At 44.2% G+C, this 17,486-nt stretch overlaps 1 protein-coding gene across 3 annotated transcripts in view; it reads left to right on the forward strand.

Annotated features, from left to right (window-relative positions):
• pxnb (paxillin b) overlaps positions 1-16,846 on the forward strand; it is a 30,821-nt gene extending 13,975 nt beyond the window's left edge. Inside the window, exons 2-14 of one of the 3 annotated variants that reach the window (XM_034091652.2) lie at positions 1,610-1,818; positions 2,196-2,278; positions 2,388-2,527; positions 2,604-2,787; positions 10,470-10,584; positions 10,673-11,878; positions 12,719-12,985; positions 13,096-13,449; positions 13,575-13,736; positions 15,289-15,462; positions 15,547-15,628; positions 15,723-15,871; positions 16,545-16,846. In XM_034091652.2, coding sequence (XP_033947543.1) covers positions 1,610-1,818; positions 2,196-2,278; positions 2,388-2,527; positions 2,604-2,787; positions 10,470-10,584; positions 10,673-11,878; positions 12,719-12,985; positions 13,096-13,449; positions 13,575-13,736; positions 15,289-15,462; positions 15,547-15,628; positions 15,723-15,871; positions 16,545-16,811 — 3,392 coding nt within the window. In that variant the 3' untranslated portion in view covers positions 16,812-16,846. The remainder of the gene's footprint in view (positions 1-1,609; positions 1,819-2,195; positions 2,279-2,387; positions 2,528-2,603; positions 2,788-10,469; positions 10,585-10,672; positions 11,879-12,718; positions 12,986-13,095; positions 13,450-13,574; positions 13,737-15,288; positions 15,463-15,546; positions 15,629-15,722; positions 15,872-16,544) is intronic. The other 2 variants (XM_034091654.1, XM_034091657.2) reach the window with 2 other exon arrangements.
• Positions 16,847-17,486: the final 640 nt, after the last annotated feature.

The following is a 17,486-nucleotide window of genomic DNA, read 5'->3' on the forward strand; positions in this document are numbered from 1 at the left end:
GTTTTTTTACCTAGAGAACTGGGATTTGCTTTATTCTTGTGATGTTTTTATGTTTACATGATGTATCTAGTCTATCGTAAGCCTGAGAGGGTCACTTAATTATCCAGATATACTGATATATACATATGTTTTTTTTATGGTTACCTTATTGTGAAGGTAGTGTCTGCCAGTTTCAATAATCAATGAGCAACTGCTTCATGAGCTTTCACTGGTGTGAAGTTAGACTTGTTCCATGTCTCTAACTGATTATCAGCTTAGGCTCTTAAGTGTCAAGTTAAATACGTACTTAGCTACTGATTTACAGTGGGATTCCATCATCTCTTCACCAAAGTCCCACTTCTATTATTTTTGTATTTATATGTTTCGAAACCTCAAGAATTACATGTATTCTATTTGCAGATTTATATTGTCTTTTGAAATAATTCCTATGTTTTTACACATTAAACAGATTTAAAATGTAAGGCAACCATTTTTTACTAATTGATATTTTGGCAGCCTGTTTATAGATCTGAGCAACCATCTGGTTACTTTTTTCGAGCCTGAATCTCTGCTGATCTAAGTTTCAAAGTGCAGAGATCTCATGAAACGGACTGTATCTGTGCCAAGCCTCTGTAGTGTAACAGTATGCAGGCGGGCGATTGCGGTCTATTCTGGACGGGTTGAGGATGGATGGATAGTGTGATGTAAGAGTCTATTTTGCTTCACATCCCCCCCCCCCCAAACCCAGGCCTAGATTCAGAAACACTTTTTGTTCTTATCAGACTCTCTTGTTAAGTTCACACTGATTCTCACGGGACTATTTGAAGAAATTCTTCGGGGGTCAATGATGTTAATGTTTAGTTTTTTTTACTTGCCCCTATAAACCCTTTTATTTTTTTTGGCTTTTGTCTCTCTTTTTGTTCCATGTACATTGCCCATTTTTACAGTTCAGAGAGACATGTTTTTTATGAACCAACATTAAATTCATCTTCTTGTTGAGTCCTGAATAATTTACACGGGTACTGTATAAGATTTAGAAATGACGGATGAAGCTCACAGACAGGGAGCTCTCACTGTCAGCAGGGTCGTATTTTGAGTGTGTAGTGTACTGATGGTAAAAGTATGTTGGGGATTTGCGAGGGATATTTCATGAATCCTAATGTGTTCATGTATGAAGTTTGGCTCGGTGATGCAGTGTGCCATGCTGTGATGGTGACAGGTCCTAACCTTTCTGTTGAACGATCGTTGCTGAGGAAAAGCTTTTTTTAGAGACAAGTTGGAATGAGAGATTGACTCAGACAGGCTGCCATTGTCATTTTACAGCCAACACCACAGTCGGTAGTCGCCTCAGAGCTTCCAACAACCCCAATAAAGAATGAATTGATCTCCAGCACAACCATGTTCGCAGGTTGAAGTATGTCACAAACAGTTAAGGATAGTTTTCCTCTGGCAAGCTCCAATACCATGAAGACTGTTTGTGATTTTGCTTTATAAATTAAATTGAGAAATACAAGTATGCGTAGTTATTTGACCAGCATCATGTTAATTGGGACCTAATGTGTATTTTCGTGGTACTTTATTTCTCCTAGTTGTAAGTACACCTGGCAACAAAACCTTTCTAATCTTTCAGATGCGTTGCTGGCGGACCTGGAATCCACTACGTCTTACATCGCAAAGCGTCCGGTGTTCTTTCCTGAGGAGACTCCCTACTCCATTCCCACCGGAGGACACTCCTACCAGGATGTGTCTGTTCCACCTCCAGTCCCTCCGCCACCCTCAGCCGAGGCTCTGAACGGGTCCCTGATCGATCAGCAGGACTCCCCCCACTCCTCTCAACATGTAGGTCTCTATAGTAGAAACGATCTTTCTACATGAACTTTTTAACAAACAGGATTGTTTAAAGTGAAGTGCTTAACAAGCACGAGAGGAAGTGACATAACACAAGATAAGACTTTGTAGATGTGGGGAAAATGTAGTAAAAAGGAGTATGATTTTTGTCTGCTATATAAAAGATGCAATTTTCTTTGCCGAAGTCTGACCTTATGGTTTGAAAACATCGCTGGCCACTTTTAAAGTGGTGTTGAAGTTGATGAATCAAGTGAGAACGAACCATTGAATGCTTGTACATTTGACAGGCACAAAACGCAGCCAGGATGTTCAGTGTACACCGTTAACAGCTCGTTTGTCAGTCTGTATGACAGATGTGTCCTCTGCAGTCATTAGGTTCAGCCCAGAAGAGCTGGTCCAGGGACAGCAGCAGCCCTTCATTGTCTCACATTGAAGAGGACCACGTGTACAGGTAACATTTGCACACTTGAATGCTTTTGTGTATAGAATTGTGTGTATCCTCTGTCATTCTCTTTCAGCTGTAGCTACCATAAAAAGTTGTTTGTCTGTCTCCTCCTTAGTTTTCCAAACAAACAGAAGTCCTCGGACTCGTCAACAGCAGCCATGACCTCTGCCATGGGCAGTAACCTGTCCGAGCTCGACAGGCTGCTGCTGGAACTCAACGCGGTGCAACAGAGCTCCCCTTCATTCCCCACCACAGGTAAACACAGACGCCCTCGGCTTTATCACTTCTGTTTGTAGTGAGCAGGATTAATTGTACCGTCATGTGTCCACAGAAGAGGCCGCTCCACCCTTACCGTCCTGCAGCATCACGCACTACGAGAACGGCGGCGCCCCTGACATCAGGGTGAGCCCTCCCCTTCAGGAGAAACCCAAGAGGAACGGCACGAGGCTGGAGGAGGCCCGACCCAGCATGGAGAGTCTGCTGGACGAGCTGGAGGGCTCAGTGCCTTCACCCAGGTACACTCTTCACTCTTAGGGCCTGAGTCCACAGAGCACCTTCATCTGGCAGAAAGGAGCTGGATAGAGCCTCCTTCCAGCGTTTCATGAAGAAGACCTTTGGGCACTTTTTTATTGTTTCTATGAAACCAATATCTCGTCAAACTGTGACAGTAGTTGTAAGAAGGACTAGCATTGCCCCCCTGGATTTGATCATCTGTTTGTGCTAGGCAAGGCAAGTTTATTTATATAGCACCTTTCAACACAAGGCAATTCAAGGTGCTTTACAAAAATGAAAGACATTCAGACAAAGGCATTTAAAAAAAAAAGATAATAAAAGAAACATTAAAAGAAAAAATACATGAATAAAAAGTACATGAATAAAAAGTTACAGTGCAGTTTAAGATATGAATAGTTCACACAGAAGTTCCACTTTACTGATGAACACAACGACTCAGTTTCAATTAAAAGCAGCGACAAAAAGAAAAGTCTTCAGCCTGGATTTAAAAGTATTAAGAGTTGCAGTGGACCTGCAGGTTTCTGGGAGTTTGTTCCAGATGTTTGGAGCATAATAACTGAACGCTGCTTTACCATGTTTAGTTCTGACTCTGGGGACAGAAAGCTGTCCTGTCCCTGAAGACCTGAGAGATCTGGATGGTTCATAATTTAGCAGGAGGTCAGAAATGTATTTTGGGCCTAAACCATTAAAATCTTTATAAACCAGCAGCAGTATTTTGAAATCTATTCTTTGACACACAGGAAGCCAGTGTAAAGACTTCAGAACAGGAGTGATGTGATCCACTTTCTTAGTGTTAGTGAGGACTCGAGCAGCAGCGTTCTGAATCAGCTGCAGCTTTCTAATAGATTTGTTAGTGAGACCTGTAAAGACACCATTACAGTAGTCGAGTCTACTGAAGATAAAAGCACGGACAAGTTTTTCCAAATCCTGCTGTGACATTAGTCTTTTAATCCTAGATATGTTCTTTAGGTGATAGTAGGCTGATTTAGTAATTGTTTTAATGTGACTGTTGAAACTCAGGTCAGAGTCCATGACTACACCTAGATCTCTGGCTTTATCTGTTGTTTTGAACATTGCAGGCTGAAGCTCAGCGCTAACTTTTATACGTTCTGCCTTGGCTCCAAAAACCATTACCTCAGTTTTGTCTTTGTTTAATTAGAGAAAGTTCTGACACATCCAGTCATTGATTTGTTCAATGCACTTACTCAGTGTTTTAACTGGAGAATAGTCTCCTGGTGAAATGGTTATGTAAATGTGTGTCATCCGCATAGCTATGGTAACTTATTTTGTTGTTTTTCATTATCTGAGCCAGAGGTAGCATGGAGATGTTGAAGAGAAGAGGCCCCAAGATGGAGCCGTGAGGAACCCCACATGTCATATTCGTCAACTCAGATTTGTATTTACCTATAGAAACAAAGGAAAAAGATTTTTGAAAAACCCTGTTGGAATAATATCTAGGCAGCAGAAGAAGGATTTCAGAAGTTGTATAATGTCCTCTAGGTTTTTATCATTAATCTGATGGAATTGTGTCATGGTGTTTGAATTGATTTTAAGTGGACACAGAGACAAAACATTTGCTGTACCTGATGCAGAGGCACTGACTGCTTGTCTGATTTACTGAATTTTGTCAGTGAAGAAGGAGGCAAATGTATTCCACGCCCTGGTGGATAGAAATTCAGAGGCTACTGACACTGGGGGGTTAGTTAGTCTGTCGACGGTATCAAACAAGGCATGTGCGTTGTTTTTGTTTATGGCAATGATAACAGAGAAGAAAGACTGTCGAGCAAATTTTTCAATTCCAAATTATAAAAGGCCAAGTCTCTCTTTATAGATTTCAAAATGAACCTGGAGATTTGTTTTTTCGCCACCTGCGTTCAGCTTTTCGACATTCTTTTTTCTCTGTTCTCACGGTCATGGCCTTTCTCCATGGAGATATTTTCTTCCCAGTCACTTCCTTTACCTTAGTTGCAGCAATTGCATCTATAACATTTTGAATTTTTTAATTAAAATGATCTACTAGCTCATTTACTGAGATGTTAGCAGGTGCAAGTGTGGAAGAAAAATTCTGAGTAAACATTTCCCTAGTATTTTCAGTTAAATATCGCTTTGTGGTTACCTCTTTTTGAACATCTTTGTGAACAGAAATAGAGCTCTCAAAGAAAACACAGGAATGGTCACATCAGTCACCACAACCTTAGAGATATACAGACCCTTTGAGATAATTAAGTCCAGAGTGTGCCCCTTATTGTGCGTGGGCTCCGTCACATGCTGAGTCAGTCCATAGTTATCAAGAACACACAACAGTTCTTTAGCCCCTCTGTCCTTGGGGTTGTCAACATGGATGTTAAAATCACCAACAATGACTAGATGTCAAAGTCAATACACACTATAGACAGCAGTTCAGTAAAGTCATCAAAAAAGCTTGCACAGTATTTGGGTGGTCTATAGATATTTAGGAACATTACATTTAGCTGACGCTTTTATCCAAAGCGACTTACAATAAGTGCGTTCGACCAACAAAATACAAACTTGAAGAAAACAGAATCATATAAGTACATCAGGTTTCATAGAGCAAAAACATTTCAAGTGCTACTCAACTGGCTTTAGGTAAGCCAGTCCTTTATTAGTATATAAGTGCTTTGTTAATAGTTCTATCGCTCGAAGTGGAGTCGAAAGAGATGAGTTTTCAGTCTGCGCCGGAAGGTGTGTAAGCTATCTGCTGTCCTGATGTCAATGGGGAGCTCATTCCACCATGTTGGAGCCAGGATAGCAAACCCACGTGTTTTTGCTGATGGGAACTTGGGTCCCCTTCGCAGCGAGGGTGTAGCGAGCCGTTTTGTTGATGCAGAGCGGAGTGCACGTGCTGGGGTGTACGGTTTAACCATGTCCTGGATGTAGGAAGGGCCAGATCCATTCGCAGCATGGTACGCAAGTACCATTGTCTTGAAGTGGATTCTAGCAGTTACCGGAAGCCAGTGGAGGGTGCAGAGGAGCGGCGTGGTGTGGGAGAAGCGGCGTGGTGTGGGAGAATTTAGGAAGGTTGAAGACCAGACGAGCCGCTGCATTCTGGATGAGCTGCAGAGGTCGGATGACACATACAGGTAGACTAGCCAGGAGGAAGTTGCAGTAGTCTAGGTGTGAGATAACGAGAGCCTGGACCAGAACCTGCGTCGCTTTCTGGGTCAGCTGGGGACATATCCTCCTGATGTTGTAAAGCGTGTATCTGCACCAGCAGGTTGTAGCAGCGATGTTTGCAGTGAAGGACAGGTTGTTATCTAGGATCACGCCCAGATTCCTTGCAGTCTGAGTCGGGGAAACAACAGAGGTGCCGATGTTGATTGTTAGGTCAAGAGTGGGACAATCTTTTCCCGGAAGGAAAAGCAGTTCAGTCTTGTCAAGGTTGAGCTTGAGGTGATGAGCAGACATCCACTGAGAGATGTCAGCTAGACAAGCAGAGATGCGTGCGGCGACCTGGGACTCTGAGCGGGGAAAGGACAGAATTAATTGAGTGTCGTCAGCGTAGCAGTGGTATGAAAAACCATGCGGGCTAATGACAGATCCGAGCAAGTTTGTGTACAAGGAGAAGAGGAGGGGACCAAGAACAGAGCCCTGAGGGACCCCTGTAGTTAATTGACAAGGGTCGGACTCCGACCCTCTCCAAGTAACCCTGTAGGTGCGGTCTTTGAGGTATGAGGTGAGGAGGGAAAGTGCAGAGCCTGAAACTCCAAGTTCTTGAAGAGTGTGAAGGAGGATCTGATGGTTCACCATGTCGAATGCAGCAGACAGGTCCAACAGGATGATGACAGAGGAGAGCGAGGCTGCTTTAGCCGTGTGCAGTTCCTCAGTGACAGCAAGGAGGGCAGTTTCTGTGGAGTGACCTGCCTTGAAACCAGACTGGTGCGGATCCAGAAGGTTGTTCTGATGGAGATAACAGGAGAGTTGTTTAAAGACCGCACGTTCAAGTGTTTTAGACAGGAACGGGAGGAGAGAGACAGGCCTGTAGTTTATAACATCAGACGGGTTGAGAGTGGGTTTCTTTAGGAGAGGGTTTACTCTTGCCTCCTTGAGACTGTTTGGAAAGTTACCAGAAGTTAGAAGTGTTGATGAAATGGGTGAGAAACGGTAGAATATCAGGAGCGATAGTCTGAAGGAGGTTTGAAGGGATAGGGTCCAGAGGACAGGTGGTAGGGCGGGCAGAGGTAATGAGCGTAAGAACCTCACTTGGAGAGAGAGGGGAAAAGGAGGTCAGTGTGTGGGTGAAAGGAGGGTCTGGTGACCCAGCGGTGAGTAAAGGTGAGTCAGAAAAAGAAGAGCGAATATCATCAACCTTTTTTTCAAAGTGGTTAACAAAGTCGCTTGACAGAAGGGAGGAGGGGGGAGGGGCTTTGGGAGGGTCCAAGAGGGTGGAGAAGATGGAAAATAGTTTTTTAGGATTGGAATAAGAAGATTGGATCTTATCTTGAAAGAAAGTGCTTTTTGCCTGAGAGATCGAAGCAGAGAAAGAGGAGAGGAGAGCCTGATAGGTTAGGAGGTCGTCATGGTGTTTGGATTTCCACTGTTTCCGCTCTGCTGCCCGAAGGACGTTTCTATTAGCAAGCAGTGCGTCATTTAGCCAGGGAGCAGGAGGGGACTGACGACCCTGCCGAGATGTGAGAGGACAGAGAGTCCAGAGAGGATGAGAGAGTAGAGAGGAGAGTTTCTGCAGCAGAGTTTGGAGGTAGGAGTTGGAACGAGTCAGAGGAAGGGAGGGCTGAGAGCACCGATGAGGCAAAGGTAGAGGGGGAGAGGGAACGAAGGTTACGGCGGACAGGTGCAGGATGAGATTAGTTTCTTATGTTTGGAAAGGGGTAGAGAGAATGAAATGAAGAAGTGATCGGAGGTGTGGAGCGGGTTTACAGAGAGGTTAGAAGTAGTGCAGTTCCTTGAGAATATGAGATCAAGGACATTGCCAGCTTTATGAGTTGGTGGGGACGGAGACAGTGAGAAAGCAAAGGCGGTTAACAGAGATGTTAGTTCGTCTATCCTCCCTGTCTGGAGGTTGAAGTCTCCGAGAAGTACAGCGGGAGGGCCAGTTTCAGGGATGTGTGAGAGGAGATTATCTAATTCCTCCGCCTGGTGGACGGTAGAGAACAACAATGGTTAGTTGTAGAGGATGGGTTACTGTGACGGCATGGAATTCAAAGGTGGAAAGAGCGAAGTTAGGTAGCTTGAAGAGGGAAAAGCTCCATTTGGGAGAGAGCAGGAGACCAGTGTCACCTCCTCTGCCAGTGGGTCTGGGTATATGGGAGAAGGAATATTCTGTGGAGAGAGCTGCTGGGGTGGATGTGTTGGATGGAGTAATCCACGTCTCAGTGAGGGCAAGGAAATCCAGAGACTGCAGGGAAGCGTAGCCAGAGATGAAGTCAGCCTTAGGAACAGCTGACTGGCAGTTCCACAGGCCGCCTGAAACTAGATGTTGGATGTCAGTGGAGCATGTGGGATAGACGAGAGCAGGCCGGTTATATCGATTACGAGATACACGGGGCCAGTGATAATTGCGAGAAGACACATAAACAGGAATGGAGAAAATACACATGATTATAGCATGAGGGGCTAAACAACCAAATAAAATAAAACACCAGCGATACTTAGCTCAATCAAAGTAGGATTTGCCTCCTCTTTGCCACCCTCGTGACTCCAGCAGGACTCCTTTGTCTTTGTCAGTCTTACTCCAGCAGGACTCCTTTGTCTTTGTCAGTCTTCGTCTGTCTGACGCTCCAGGAAAGTGCTACCTAAAATGGACACCTGATTGCTGAGTTCTCACAGCTGTGGGGCCACGTCCCTTTAATTAGTTAACTCTCTGCAGCTGGTGGCCCTCAAAAGGAAATCAAGACTGGCTCCCTCCTGAGTTGTTATTGTCTTTTCAGTGGCCCAATGGTTTTACAATTACATTAAACCCTAAGTTATAAAGTTATGAGTTTAACCCTTAATACAGTTACACCTACTCAATAAAGCTCTTAGTATTCTACAAATGTTTAAATCAAAGTTAACCCTAGCAGTCAGTTAGTTCAGTTTTAAGGTTTCAGTCAAATTACCTGTCCCAAGTTTCTGCCTGACAGATACTGTAGCGGTTTTGAGATTTAAAATCCCAATTTTAGTCAGATCAACTACAGAGCATTTATACAGAGTACACACACTGAAACAGAGAAGTCTAAAAACAGAATGTTACTCACACAATTCTAGAAGTCACCAGTTGTTATCCTGTCAAAATCGAGTTGCACACGGAACAGAGCTCGAGGGGAGCATTTCAGCTGAAGGGCCACATATTCAAAAGAAGCAAAGTTCCCATAAGATGTCTTCCTGCATTGAAGGGAATCATTGAACAAAATAGCAACTCCACCTCCTTTCTTATGCATTCTTTCCTGACTCATAAAACTAAAGTTGGATATCAACACAGATATCGGCAAAGCTACCGGCAGGCAGGGCCCCGGCATGTCCTGGAAAGAGTTGAGAGTGCCATACGCCCTTGAGTCTGGACCCAGCATATATCAGTCAGTGTTTGCGTTGTTTACACACACATTCTTATCAGGCTTCGGAGACAGCAGTCTTGAAGGGGGGCGAGGACATTTTGGTCCGGATGATTGTGGTAGGCATGGTGACGGGGGTGTTGGTGCGCGTCCAGGGGGAGGAGGTGGTTGACGTAGGCACGGTGACGAAGACGGTGCTACTATATATTTGTTTGACATTGTTTTTTCACCATGAGAAACACGTTTGCTCTGAGACCTTGTATGAATGAGCTTCACTGCTGTAAAGCAAGGGAGGAGGACGATCAACATACGGAGATAAAAGTCACATTGGCAGCAACACCCAACAAACGGGCTGTTCTGTTTACAATGTGCTCACTCCTGATTGGAAACATTTGGAAAAAGATGCTGGTGCTGGAAAAAGAGGCAATATGTGGACATGGGCCCTCAATTGGCATGTGTTTATATAAAAGTAGGGATGTCTCAAGTCCTGATCTGATACTTCTTATGATATAGATGCATAGTGCAACTACATTAATGTTTTGTATCAAAATCAATCTGCATTCCTTCAGTTGCTGTGCATGAAAGCTTTGCTTGGATGTTGAAAACAAAAAAAGATGGGTTCTGGCTCTTTGTAGGCCATATCAATCAGTTGGAAAAATACTTTTATGGGCGCCGCGACAAATCTTTGAGATTGGACGGGAACATCCCTTTATGAAAGCTGTAGAAAGGGAAAGTTATTATGTTTTGAAGTGAGGTTATATGAGGTACTTGTCCATAGTCCGTGTAATACCTAGAGCAGATGGCAGTTGGAGTTACTGCAGAGGAGTTAAGCAATGTCCTTCTGTGGACCGGGGCAGCACCAAAACATTTTTCAACCCCCTAAAAAAGTCAATCTCAGCTGGTTGTACTCTATATTTAGAAAATGTACACCACTTTAACTTGCCGGCAGCCCTTTTCTAACATTATATCCACATATGCACCAGACTCCTTTGACCAAAACAGTCAGTTCTTGTTTTTCTGCAGTACTTAGCCAGTGTTTGATTATGCATTGCCTGCACCAAAGGTAAACAAACCTGAGACTGATTCTAATCTTCGACAATAGATATTTTGAGTGCTGCTTTTACTAAGGCTTTGTTGTTTTGATGTGTTTACAAATCATCACAATTTGTATTTTACAGTTGCTCTGCCCGCCACAGTGATTTGGACACACCCTCTCAGCAGCAAGCCAGAATTTCAGCTTCCTGTGCAACAAGAGAGCTAGACGAGCTGATGGCTTCTCTGTCTGACTTTAAGGTACAAAGCCGCATGAGTGAACACCTTATCAACAAACCCTTCTCCTGTCCTCTCCCTCTTACCTTTGTTCTTCTTCTCTTTCCTTCAGCCCAGTTCTTTGGGCTCTCTGCTGGATCCAGCTTCTTCCACCTCTCCTCATCCTCCAGTTTCTTCCTCCGTCACCCCAGTGGCTTCTCCTTTTCCTAGCCTGTCCCACTCGTCTACCTGTGCCTCTCCTCTTTTCTCTTCACCTGCTGGTTTTGAGCTGCACATAGACGAGGACGGAGGAGACGGTGGCATGTCGATAAATCGTTTCTGTCGCCACAGTCCTATATCCTCTCTTTCTGCAGCCAGTGACTTAGACCAGGACTCTATCATAGACGTCTCTGCCTCCATGCTGTCCTCCCAAACCAAGTCCCTGCTAGTCCTCTCTCAGGCCCCTTCCTCTAACTCCAACCTTATGAGAAATAGCCCAAGTCCTTCCAACACCACCACCACCACCCCTTCCCTTACCTCTGTTAACACTGTCCTGGACCACAAGTCCTCCAAGTCCCCCAGTCCGTCTGTAGAGCAGGTCTCGCCCTCAAATACTGTCGGTCAATTCCCTTCTTCTCCTGCGCCTACGAGCAAGGAGGGTCCTTCATTTCAAGATATCGTTTTGAATTTCTCCACTCCACCTCCTGTCAAAAACGTCACCCCTTCTCCCTCAGCTCAAAAGACTCCTTCACCCATCCCAGTCGCTGCACATGCTTACTCAAAAACATCCTCGCCATCTCCAGTTTCTCAATATAAGGCCCCCGCTCCACCGGCCTTCAAAAGCCCCAGCAGCCCCTTCCCTGCACAGCCCCCCTCGATGGGGGATCCGACCCTGGACGAGGCACTGGACAAGCTGCTAGCCATGAGTTTTGCACAGAATAACTCGCAGGTGGAGGAGCTAAAGATGGACGCACAGTGTCTCGAGGTGCAGGAGGAGCTCATCCTGCCCTTGGACAGGAACAGCGTGCAGCCTGAGACTTTCACCAGCGCCACCAACACCATCATCACAGACGGCTCTTTGGACGGAGGCACTAACGGGGATGGAGATCTGGATTGGGCGGATGAGGAGTTTTCCATGTCCTTCCACGACGGGCTGGACGGCACCATGACGCCTTTCACCGAGAGGCCGTACACAGATGGCAGCATGACCCCGCTGACAGAGGCCAGCTGGATGGATGGCTCCATGACCCCGTCTACATGCCCCGGGACCCCCGACGTGGCCCTGGACCTGCCCCTCATGCAGACGCCCACTATAGACAGAGTGTCTGCTTCCGGACATGTATGCATCTCCACTCCTGCCTGACACCACATGGGCTTGTTTTGCTCACATTGTTTTGCTTTAGAGTGTGAAGCTCCCCCTGCTTCAAGGGGTTTTCTTTTTGAAAAGCTGAAACATGATCCAGAATATTTATCTACGTGTCCTTTTTACACAGAGAAGGGAATTGTTATGCAATATTATATCATATTTCAATAATGGATTATTCTTAAATTCTGGTGTATAGCAAAAAATAACTTTGTTCAGTTTATCTTTGGTCAAAAAACCTGTATCCGGCTTCCATTGTTTACTCTTAGTTTCTATTTTATTTTCATAGATAATTGATTGATTAAAAAAAAATTCGCCTTACTATTGAGCATCATCAATAGTAATAGATAAACATTGATCTGGGCAGAAACCGTATCATGTTTGAGCTTCTCAAAAAAGGAAGGAAAGGATATATATGAATATTGATAGTCAAAACAAAGCTGATGGAGTACAAGCTAGCTCAGAAGACCCTCTGTGTAGTGACAGTTTTTGCTTTGAAACTGCACTTATAAATAACCCACTGATTGACAGGACAGCACTACTCAGCATGACACTGTTGCACCAGTTGTGTGTGAAGGACCTAACACGCCCTGCTGTGGTTGTTTGAGTGACTACAAAGGCTGGAAAAGATTTGATCGGTAAGGGCTTTATTGTTGAAGGCATGCAAGAGGTGCATGAAGTGTGACTCTGAGCTCACTGACCACAGCATCGGCCTATTAAAACAGCATTTGCCTCACCCGCTGCCTCTGAGCTCTGCTGTAGCTGCTTCGTGTTTGGTGTGGACGTTTTGGTAAAGTGCTCACCATTCCCTCCCAGATAAAGTCAGTGATTAGGCGCACTAAGGAGACTCCCAACGTCCACCCCATGCTCCGAGACGGTCACCTGCGCAGGAAGGTGGGACCCGTCATTGTAAACAAGAGCTCTTCTCAGGACCGCCTCATCGAGGAGCTTCAGGGAAAGTTTGGTATTGGTCGCTCAGAGCGCCGACGTAAACAGTCCGACGAGTGGATGACGGATGGCGTCATCGTATCGTCCAAACCTCAGCGTTTCCGTCCCGAGGGGGCGGGCAGCGAGGTGCACAAGGTTGGCTTCAGTGTGCCGAACCACAAATATTTCACTATGAATTCACCTTTTAGTTTTCTACACACTTTGCTCTCTGTGTTCCCTCCTTCTCTGTTTTTCTCTATTCTCAGATCATAATTCACCTAGAGTCGCCTGTCCCTGTGAGGAAGGTGCTCCCCCCTCCCTCCCCCCCCAACCCCCGCCGCCCTCCTATCATAGAAGAACCCAAGCGACCATTCATAGTACACCAGCCGCCTTTCCCTATCCCTCCACCACTCCCTCCACCTCCTCCCCATCTCCGCGAACCAGAACCTCCACCAGCCCCAATTCGGGAACCTCCTGCTCCCAAACCAGAGCCCCCTCCACGTGTTATTAAAAGCCCACCCCCCCCTTCACCTGTGAAGCCGGTCACACCGATTCCACCCAAAGTCCTGGTGTCAGTAGGCTGCCAAACTGAGTATGACCCAATCTTCCCTCCAATGCAGGCATGAACCCCCCTCTCTTACCCCTTCTTCTTATTTCCACTTTTGAACTGTTTAACCGTAGTTACCTCAAACATATTTTAGTGATGTTCCTGTGTGTATCAGTCTTCATAATTGAACCGTTTCAGATTATGGCCCAGGGGAAGGGTGGTGTTCCTGGTGGTCCTCCGACGCAGGTCAACAAGCTGGACAACATGCTGGGCAGCCTGCAGTCGGACCTCAACAAACTGGGTGTGCAGACGGTGGCTAAAGGGGTCTGCGGAGCCTGCTGCAAGCCAATTGTGGGACAGGTAAGATGCGGTTTGGATTTGACAAATAATACAAACAAGTTATTTGTATAAACATGTTTAGAGTTTGCATAGTAGGGCTGTACAGAAGCTTCTATTAAGGTTTTGAAATAAAGCTTATAATCTGTCATCATATTTTTCAGCCTAAATGAAATGTGGGAGGATAAAGGTGTTTTGTGGTTATAAAAATGATATATAATATAATACTGCTCCTGGATGTCCCTTTTCAAATAGATGAAATAGACACCCTTTGTGTGTAGCATATGAGAGAGCAAACTGTTTTTGGACCACAGTTAAAACACAGTTTAAAGTGGATTGATGCTGAATATTTAATTAAAGTAACATATCTGTTGAATTTTGAAAATGACCTTTTATATTTCCTCAATAAATGTGACTTTTGGATTTAAAAACAACTTTACAAGTTATGGAAAATGTTTGGTTTACATGAGCATCCTAAACAGCCACCACTGGAATATTATTCTACAAATAATGTCATACTTAAAATATTCATGACGTCTGTAGTTATCTTGATCTGTAAGTGTGCATAAATATTGGGTTTAAAACTAAAAAAAATAGACATGAAAAAAATATTTAGAATTATCAACTGTATCTTTGGTTTCAGGTAGGGCTGCTCGACTATGGCAAAAATCATAATCATGATTTATATTGGTCAATGATTGATATCACGATTATTAAATACGATTATTCACTAACTAAAACATCCATTTATTGAACTTTAAAACAAATACAAATAATAATTTGAACAGTATCTTTTTAACTGTTGATTACCCTGAACGTATTATTCAACTGAAAAACCAATATTAAAATAGATCAAATAAATGATACATTTATTTTTTAATTTAAATAAATAATATCAAAGTAATAAATGCCAATAAACAAGATCAGCAAATACTTTGGAGCGCACTTCCACAAGCTACTAAACATATATTAAAGGTGGGGTAGGTAATTTCGGAGAAACCAGCTCGAGTGCGCTAGAATTTGAAAATACACAACCGGAGAAAATCTGCCACTTCCTTACAGAGCCCCTCCTCCAACACACACGAGCGCGCACATGACCAATGAGGGCACGAGATAAGTTTGTGCACAGATGGAAGGCTGACAGGCAGGTAGGCCATCCAGTTACTTTAGCCGGGCCGGCTAAAATGATTGGTCGTGCTTTTTACAGCGCCATGGCTTCCACAGATCAACATTTTTTTATGGATTTTTTGTCAAAGCACTTAAGATATTCATTGCTATCGGGATGTTAAGAGCATTCCATGGAATATAACAAAAAGTGTATCTCGAGCCGGTTTCTCAAACTTACCTACCCCACCTTTAATATGATAAATAAAAATAAATTAGACCAAAATAAATTAGATCAAATGTGTTGATGCAGTGCACTGTCACAACCTAGCAAAGCAAAATAATTGTTTTTTTCGATTATGTTATTTTCGTAATTGTGGCAGGCCAAAATCGTAATTGCGATTTAAAATACGATTACTTGCCCAGCCCTAGTTTCAGCCCTAATTCCCAATCCACTCTCCTGTTGGTGCAGGTGGTGACCGCCATGGGGCGCACATGGCACCCTGAACACTTTGTGTGCACTCACTGTCAAGAGGAGATCGGCTCCAGGAACTTCTTTGAGCGTGAAGGATTGCCGTACTGCGAGACGGATTACCACAACCTGTTCTCCCCACGCTGCCACTACTGCAACGGGCCCATCCTGGATGTGAGTCCCTGCTGTGTTCACATGTGCTCATTTCTCTTTGGAGATTACAGTCATCCAACAAAACATGTTGTCGTCTCTTTTCAGAAAGTTGTGACGGCGCTGGATAGGACATGGCATCCCGAACACTTCTTCTGCGCTCAGTGTGGATCCTTCTTTGGCCCAGAAGGTACTGGCATTTATTTTTGGAGTTATATGTACAGTACATAAATAGTAGTTCAAAGGATTAAGATGTGTTGTCTGTTTCTGTTCCTCCTTTAAAGGCTTTCATGAAAAGGACGGGAAAGCCTTTTGCAGGAAGGACTACTTTGACATGTTTGCACCAAAATGTGGCGGCTGTGCCAGAGCCATTTTGGAGAACTACATCTCAGCGCTGAACAGCCTTTGGCATCCTGAGTGTTTTGTTTGCAGGGTGTGTATCTTTTATTCCTCTCATTCTGGTGTGTTTTCATGAGTGTAGCTGGAGTGCCTCTAAAGACGTTGTACAGTGATCAAGAGCTTATATGGATCAAAAAGCGTGTACACTGATCTGATGATTCAAATATTATTTTATTTACAGCAGGTACTTCAGTGTATTTTAATTATACACAGCAAGCACAATACTTGAGTAAATCCTTTTAATCATTTCCATTTAATAGTTATACTTCTGTATTATTTTGTATAAATATACAAATGTAAATGTAATGGTAATCTGCATTAGAAACGGAGACAACAATTATAATAATGCGTTTATAGTGATCAATTTGACCCGACCTACATGGTCACAAACGTTTCATGCGGAAAAAAGTCCTAAAGGCTTTGAAATCATTAATGAGAAGACCAGGTTATTGGTATTAAAGCATCTTAAAAATGTACTCAAAATACTTGGGAAATAGGATTTTATAAATCGTAAAACAATCAATAACATCTTATTCTTTTAACCATTTAAAGAATGCCTCTCACAGTAATGTCACACAACTAGGGACAGTGTTATCGTCAAGACTCTTAGAAACCCTGTTTCTAAAAGATGTTTCCACTGTAACAATAATAATAACAATAGTATGTGAATAACGGCATGTTCCTCGGCCCTCTGTTATCTTTCTCAGGAGTGCTTCACTCCGTTTGTGAACGGCAGTTTCTTCGAGCATGACGGCCAGCCGTACTGTGAAGTGCACTACCACGAGCGGCGCGGCTCGCTCTGCTCCGGCTGCCAGAAGCCCATCACGGGGCGCTGCATCACCGCCATGGCTAAGAAGTTCCACCCGGAGCACTTTGTCTGCGCCTTCTGCCTGAAGCAGCTCAACAAAGGCACCTTCAAAGAACAGAACGACAAACCCTACTGCCACGGCTGCTTCGTCAAGCTGTTCAGTTAGAGAGCGAGAGGGAGGGAGGGAGGGAGAGGGAGAGAGAGTGCGTTTATGGGTCAGGGCTGAGGTCAGCGTCTAGAGCATCTTTAGCACAGGGGGGGGGGGGGGGGGGGTTAATAGTGTTTATATCAAAGAGGGTGGTCTGTGATCTGAGGGTGACATTGGAAGTGTGTATGGACTAGGAATGTGCATGTGGTTGAAGCAGCAGACTCTCTCTGCCAGACTTAAATACTTTCAAGACGTCCCTGTTTTCAGACTGACAGCGATGTGGCTTCAAAGCTCTTCTAGGTTTGGAGTTGGTCAGGAAGTGGGAAAAAGATACACTAAGGTGACATTACATTTTTTATAAATCAACACTGAGATGCACACAACAAGATTTTCTTCTTAATCCTCTGAAATGTGTTGGATCACTTCAACAAGGAAATAGCCGTGTGTGAATCCTTTTAGTTTGTATGTGGTTAGATGGTGCAACTGAACCCTGTGCAGATGCTCTGCATGTGGGACCTTGTTGCTCACTGGTTGAGCGTGTCATTTTAGAAACAACAGAAATATATCAATTGAGAAAAACCGCAGTTGTTTATTAACATAACAATTAAACTACAAAGGAGGGTAGAAGGCTTTCCCCCCCATCATGTTGTGACAGAGCAGGAGGATAAATCCATGAGTCCATATACTGGAAAT

This window comes from Pseudochaenichthys georgianus, chromosome 9, assembly GCF_902827115.2.
Source record: "Pseudochaenichthys georgianus chromosome 9, fPseGeo1.2, whole genome shotgun sequence".
Lineage (NCBI taxonomy): Eukaryota > Metazoa > Chordata > Actinopteri > Perciformes > Channichthyidae > Pseudochaenichthys > Pseudochaenichthys georgianus.